Genomic DNA, 7,204 nt, shown 5'->3' with positions numbered 1-7,204 from the left:
ACCGACCAGCCACCGCTCCCCACGCACCGCGCCCAAATCCCCCGCCTGCAGCGCCGTCCCCCGCCGGCCCCATCCTCCCGCGTCCGTCCCCCGCCGGCTCGTTCCACCGCCCGCCCCCGACGCCCCGCCTCGACGCGGAGCCCGGGCCGAAACCCTAGCCTCCGCGCGCGTGCACGTCTCCGGCTCCCCGCGACGCCAGCGGAGGCCTCCCCCTCCGGGGCCAAGGATTCCGAAGGAACCTCCAGGGGGGCTGCTCTCCGCCCGCCCCGGCGAAGACACGCTCAGGTTGGTTCTTTTATCTCTCTCGCACACGCCACGAGGGTCCGATCTACGATTCTAGGGTTAATGGGTTGGGGTTCTTGGCAATTTGGGGTGGCCCCTTCGATTGGGGATTGGATAACCAGGCGCCTAGCCTCGCATAATAAGGACTCGTGGTATCGTGTCAGGAATCTCATCTCCAATAGGCCGTTAACCCTAGAATTATAGATGTCTTGCGCTAATTGGGCTCTCCACTCTAGCACAATTGAGGCTTTTAGGGTATGTTGGGAATCTCGTCTCCAATAGGCCGTTTCTTAGCTTCTTATTACTAGGAGAAGAGAAAAAACCATTTTTTTCCTAGTAAAGGCCATTCGGCTAGCCTTATAGTATTAATTAACAAACACCATGGAACCGAGTTAAGGATAATACCCTGCTTCCATCCTGGTGACATATTCGCAGTAGTCCTTGGGGGATCTGTACTAGTCACCAGCGTAGTATATGCTGGGTAGTCGGGGTTGTAACGCACACCGTTTCCGATCACGTGCAAAATAAAACTAGGGGGTAAACATCCCGAACAGAGGATAAGGAAAGTTGGAAGCTATTCCTATCTAGCTCATGAGCAGCCTCATTGGCTTTCCCTTGGACAGCCAAAAGCAACCTTTGCAAAACTTCATATGTATCTCCTCCTTGGGAACAAAATGGTTAAAAAGGAAATATGGTGGAATTGAACGTCAAGTTGCCCCTTTTTGGAAAATTGTCTATGGATTGTGATTATTACTTGGAAATATTTGATGATTTTCCTGTGTGTTCTATGCACGTTACGTTTACTGTGTTCACCCTTCTGTTTTGTTACTAGCTGCCACAGATTATGGGGCATTAACTCCATACTTTCCGCACACATTTTGTTCCAGATTCAGAGTTCCTACTTTCCTCTTTTGAAAATAAGGAATGTAGTGACCATTCATTGTCTGTATGGGCTGTTAGTGTTGTTATTTCATGGATTGTATTTTTCTCTATATCGCCATAGGTTCTGTTCAGTCAAGATAAACTGTTCCTCCAGAATGGATAGTACATGACCAGGTCTCATTGTCTTCCGTCTTCTTTTTCCTGTCTGCCCTATGATTATCTCGGCATTTTAAGCAGCTTGCTTCTGACTGAATATTCTGTTTTCAGCTGACTGAGAGAAGCTGTGCTGTATGTACCATGTGTGCCTATTGGAGAGGGCATCATGAAGCCTGAAGTTACTGGTCATTTGCCAAAATCAGAAAGTAATAAACCAAACACAATGACCACGCAAGCCTGTAAGAGGCGGAGGTCAGTTTATATAAGCAGTGGATCGGAAGATTCTGGTACAGATTCAGAGGTGGAGGGAAGTAAACGGTCTCAAAAATCTGTAACGACGTCAATTTCTTCATCTGAGCATCGACCATCTTCTAACAACAAGGCTGGAAGCATGAATGCTAGCAAGACAAGGGTCTGTAGAAATATTCTGGGGAAGCTCATGGATCACCCAGGTGGTTGGCTTTTCCATAAACCGGTTGATCCGGACCTATTTGGCATTCCTGATTACTTTGATGTTATCCGCAATCCAATGGACTTGGGCACTGTCAAGAAGAAACTCACAAACAAGAATTATTTAAGCACCGATGAGTTTGCAGCAGATGTGAGACTAACATTTTCAAATGCAATGACGTATAATCCTCCTGGAAATCAGGTTCACACAGTAGCTGAACAGCTGAATATAATGTTTAATTCTGAATGGACATCATATGAAAGAAAATGGAGCGACAGAAATCTGAAGCCAGTGCAGTTGCCGATGAAGGTAATTAAGGCTCATGTGGCTGTCAATTCAAAGCCAGTGGTTTCTAGAGGGCTGGTCGCATGCTCAGATTCATCTGCAAAGAAGACATTGACAAATGCAATATCCTCCAAAGTAAGACCACCTGATACCTTCATTCACTTGATTATTTGGTATTTTGTCATCCTAATGGCAATATGATTTTAATGTACTGCTATATGTTGTATGAACAGGTAAAAATTAAGTTTTGTGTGCGTGGCTCGGGGCAGACCTTATCCAAAGGTGTGAATGGTGTAACTTCTTATCATTATGCGCCACAAACTTTTCAGGACTATACTCTTTTGTCATGGTTATAGATGTTTTTTAATCCAGAGACGCCTGTGCAAGCAGCTGGTAGCAAAGAGGGCTCTTTACATCATTCTATCGCATGCACCAAGGTTTCGACAATACATCATTCTATCCCATGCACCAAGGTTTCGACAATGAGTTCCCTTTGTTTCTGTTTGATGCATTTCTGTATTTAGTTTTATGGCACATCATTTGTGAAGCAAAATCTCAGTTGTCCCTCCTAAGACTTCTATTCTATCTGTAGGAGAGCGCTAACACAACTAAGGTCCAGTCAAGTGAGCACAGAGTTCAGTCGATTGGTATGTTGATGAATTCCATCTAATTGTATCCTATGCCATCTGTTTTGTTAATGCTTTTGTTTGCTATCCTAGGAAATGAATCACGGTCTTGCAGTGATACTTCAACTTCGCCTCTTTCTTCCTATGGACAAGGTTCTATCACCTTGCCCTCTTTTATCATATCTTCATGTAATTATTGTTTAACTCTTTATCTGTGGTGATAACATAACAATTAGGAACTTGGCACAATCTTGTTGCCATATACTCCCTCCGTTCCAAAATAGATGACCCAACTCTGTACTAAACTTAGTATAAAGTTGAGTCATCTATTTTGGAACGGAGGGAGTATTTGGTTGCTAATGCAATGCATGTTGTGATGTGAATCTCAGGAGACGGAAGTTATTTACAAGCTGAACCTTTGTCACCAGCCAAGGCCCTTCGTGCAGCAATGCTTAAGAGACGTTTTGCTGGAACGATTGTGAAGGCACAGCAGAAGGCACTTCTGGACCATGTAATTTTCTGTAATATAGATGCTAAAATTTGTACATTAGTATTACATTATGCTATTTAGTCGGCAGGTTTTCTGCTGCACTTGCAGTTCTGGCTGATGTGCTGTTTTGATCTTTTTCTTAGGGGCAGCAAATAGACCCTGCAAAATTACAGTTGGAAAAGGAGAGGCTGGAAAAAAGGCAGCAAGAAGGTAATAATTAGCCACGAGCTTCTGATCAGCAATTTTATATAGTCTGGATATGTTTACCAGTTCTGTGAGTTTGGTCAGGTATCTTATATGTGCACTGAGCTCTCTCGTAGTCATGTGGACTTGTAATCCTGTTCTTTAAATGGGACATCTTTTCATTTAAACCCAAAATGAACTACACTTGTTTGAGTTTTTCACGCAGAAAATAAGCTAAACTTGTTTGAATTCTCATGCCCAAAATAAGATACTTTGAATTCTCATTCCAAAATCAAGATATACTTGATCGAATTGTACTACGTCTGTTTCTAAATGTAAGACGTTTTGGCAGTTTAAAGTGAGCTGCCTGAACTGCCAAAACATCTTATATTTAGGAACAGAGGGTTAATAAGATATGAAACTTGTTCAAAATGGGCCTGTTCAATGCTGGGATTGCTGGCAGTGGCAACTGTTCACTAGAGTCTCACATGCTGACATGGCACTAACAATAAGAGATGCGAAAGTGAGGCTTGATATTTTATCTTGATAGTTCACTAATGGATGGATTATGTTTTCTGAACAAGTTTATTAGTCATCAGACCTTAATTCTTGTGCACAACAATAAAAAGAATGCCAAAAGTGTCCCTTCCCCGGATTTATTTGTACAGTCCGTAATTTGTGTATTTCATGCCTTGGCTTATAGTGATGTTTCACCTAGTTCAGCTAATTTTGGCATCGTTAGTTACCATTGTGTACTGGCTAGGAAGTGATAGTTATTGCGTGCTACGGAAATGGGTTATATGCCTTAACCCTGATCCACTCTTAAAATGGTTGTTGATGAACCAAGTATCTTCTTTCTCATCTGTGTTGCTCTATATTGCCTTTTCCTCTTGCTCGAAACCATCCATGTGCCAACCAATTTGGAAGAGTTGAACTTTGTCTCTAGTCATTCTACGTCCTATTTTGCCATATGTTTCCGTTACTAGTGGAGTGTCCATACATTGGAACATTGTATTTTACTTTGTTAGCATGATATGATACAGATATTGCTGTTATTCAACATGAAAGTTGTCAAAAGGAAGAGCGTCCTTACAAAATTGAGGCATGTGTACACACTGGCAAGGGTCATGAATTTTTGTACTTATTTTGATCCTATCTGAAGTATGTTGGCAATACGTAAAATACAATCTGGTTAGTAAATGAAAGATGCTTAGATACGTATCAGTTAATTATGGCAGTTGCCTGTCAGTTACACTGTCAGTTTGTAGCTTCTCTATTAAAGGAAGTCCTGTTGCTTGTAGGCAATCAAGGTAGGAAGAATTCATAACATCGATCGATATTTTTTCAAAGAGTAGCTATTATTTGTTTGATATGATAAGATGGATGAGTTGGTTCTTGGTTCTGGGAGTTTTTTCCATAACTGTAGCGTTTGGTATGCAAGTCTTAGGCACTAAAGGTTGTGGGTTGTTTGGTACAAACTGACTTACTCCTGTACCGACCTAGTACTCTATAGTCTATAATCTTTCCATTCCTTAATGTTAGTTATATTTGTCCCTTAGGGGACATCCGATAATGTTATATTTTTTGGGAACAATAATGGAGGATTTGGGACAGAAATATCCCTGCTTAGTTTGGTGATTACAGGCATAATTATGGGTGAAAAATTAATTATCCTTCGAAAAAATAACTTGGACCACTGCATAAATGAAGCACAGCTTCCAAAAAAAATGGCTGTGGGATTTATTTTGGGTAGAATCTGCAGTTCAATGGAAATAAAGCAAATACACCTAACAAATTGAAATTTATCTCAAAAACAAATATACCTAACTTCAATGAACAGAGGGATTATATAGCAATATGAGTGTTGATTATGGGCAACAGCATGAACTCCAAAATTTAGAAGAGAAACTTTAAAAATATATTCTGTATGGCTCATTTTTAAGTCGTACTCTTCTGTTCCACGTTGACATTGAGTTAATGCTGACCTTATTATGGCTTCCTCCAAATTCGTTCTATGCCTGCAGAGAAAGAAAGGATTGAAGCCCAGGTGAAGGCCGCTGAAGCTGCTGCACAGTTCAAGTTAGATGAAGAATTAAGGAAGAAGAGGGAGCGAGAAAGAGAGGCAGCACGCCTGGCACTACACATGGTAGTAGCTGCTTGTCCTGCGACCATCCAGCGAGTCTCTAAGCTTGATGTCCCACCGTGGCTATTCAACCTTTTTCCTTTTTGCAGATGAAGAAGACCGTTGACATTGACAACAGCGACTTCCTAAAGGACCTGGAAAACATCAGCAAAAAGTGGGAACTAAACCCTCCTGCCAAGCTAATTGTGGATTTCGTCGACGGGATGGAGCTCCCACCTGGCCTCGGAAGCCCGCTGGAGAGGCTCGGGCTTTTCATGAAGAGAGACATCGAAGAAGAGGTCGAAGATGAAATGGAGGACAGCGTATCAGCACCCTCCGTGGATGTCGACAGCGTATCACCACCCTCCGTGGATGTCGACAGCATATCACCCCCCTCCGTGGATGTCAACAGCATATTACCACCCGCTGTGGATATGGATATCGACGGGGAGGAAGGAGAGATCGGCTGCTGTGGGTAGCATTCTTTTTTCTTGTGACTTTGTTTCGCATACGTATTGTGTGCCAACACGATCGTACATCGTGGTTATAAGGTTACGATGTGATTCTGCCCCGCAAGTGGGCTATGTCGACATAAGCGGAGTGCACTGCAACTGTTGTGGTATTCAGAGTGAGTTTCTCGTACGGATATTCTGTAAAACAATTGGAAAAAAAGAGAAAAAAAAGCGATATAGTAGGGAAGTGCTTGTGTATATATATTGTGCTTAGATGGTGGTGTATTATCCCAGTGAAATGGCATTTTGCCTGTAGTCGTGACAAGCACATCCTGATGGTGATGCACAGATTGGCCGACAGGCACGTGTAATCTGAAACTGACACTCGGGAGTTTATGCCTGAACAAGTACATGAAAGATGCTGGGTGTCCTTGGCGGCTTCAAATACAAAACATCTCGGTGCAATGGTCACTTGGCTCAGCTGATGAACACCCAGAGCAATTTGTGCATGGGGTCGCTCATCCATGGTGTGGTGGAATATGCATGTATGATGTGTTGCAACCGTGGGATGGTACATGAAGGGTGTGTTTGGTTCCCGAACGGATTGTAATGGAATGTCATGGTTCGATTTCACTGTAATGGGTTGGTTCCGTCCTTGTGTTTGGTGTGCGTAATTCAAAGGAATGGAATGGTTATGTTTGTGTTTGGTTTGAGAGATGGCTCGACGCTTCCTGGCGTGTGCCGTCGCTGTTGCCCTGCCGCAAGACCGTCACACACCCGCTTCGGAGGAGGGCGAGAGAAGGGAGCTGATGTTGTAGATCAAAGGAAGATGGCCGGCGGCATTTTGGTGCTAAAAGTTAAAAAATACGGAAAATAGGTGCCAGAACTTGTCTTGCCTCGGCGTGCATATACGGTTGCAACGACTCAAAGTCGCATTGTCACTGAACTTAGAGCCAAATTCCATGGGGCGTGGCGGCCGCCGATGCCGGGACGGCCTGCTGGGTGGAGTTCGAGCAGTCGACAACATCGGCGACCAGTGGCCAGCGGCGATGCCAGGCGCGCCCTTGATCCCCCCACCTTGCCGCCGGGTCGTCGCGACGACTCAGACGGCCTAGAAGCATAGCTCATACTGATCTCTTCGCCTTCTCTTCGGCTGGCCGTTAGGCTGTTCTAGGTGAGATGGAGCACATCACAACACTGGAGATGAGGAGCAGCGAGCAGGGTGCGTGCGTAGATGGGTTTATGCGTGTAGTGTACAGTGAAAATGGGCCTCAT

At 43.9% G+C, this 7,204-nt stretch overlaps 1 protein-coding gene across 2 annotated transcripts; it reads left to right on the top strand.

Annotated features, from left to right (window-relative positions):
• Window positions 1-50: 50 nt before the first annotated feature.
• LOC119328190 (transcription factor GTE10-like) lies at window positions 51-6,176 on the top strand. 2 transcript variants are annotated; one of them, XM_037601216.1, is made up of 10 exons: window positions 51-285; window positions 1,432-2,191; window positions 2,290-2,338; window positions 2,429-2,493; window positions 2,649-2,703; window positions 2,776-2,835; window positions 3,072-3,193; window positions 3,316-3,382; window positions 5,380-5,501; window positions 5,588-6,176. In XM_037601216.1, the coding sequence occupies exons 2-10, from the start codon at window positions 1,487-1,489 to the stop codon at window positions 5,954-5,956; spliced, it is 1,614 nt and encodes a 537-aa protein (XP_037457113.1). In that variant the 5' UTR covers window positions 51-285; window positions 1,432-1,486; the 3' UTR covers window positions 5,957-6,176. The 2 variants fall into 2 exon arrangements, with proteins under 2 accessions (XP_037457113.1, XP_037457112.1); XM_037601215.1 differs by having other exon boundaries at window positions 53-285; window positions 2,429-2,529.
• The last annotated feature ends 1,028 nt before the right edge of the window (window positions 6,177-7,204 follow it).

Source organism: Triticum dicoccoides, chromosome 7A, assembly GCF_002162155.2.
Source record: "Triticum dicoccoides isolate Atlit2015 ecotype Zavitan chromosome 7A, WEW_v2.0, whole genome shotgun sequence".
NCBI classification, from domain to species: Eukaryota; Viridiplantae; Streptophyta; class Magnoliopsida; order Poales; family Poaceae; genus Triticum; species Triticum dicoccoides.
The sequence above is the reverse complement of the archived record's forward strand: the minus strand, read 5'-3'. Positions and strand labels throughout refer to the sequence as shown.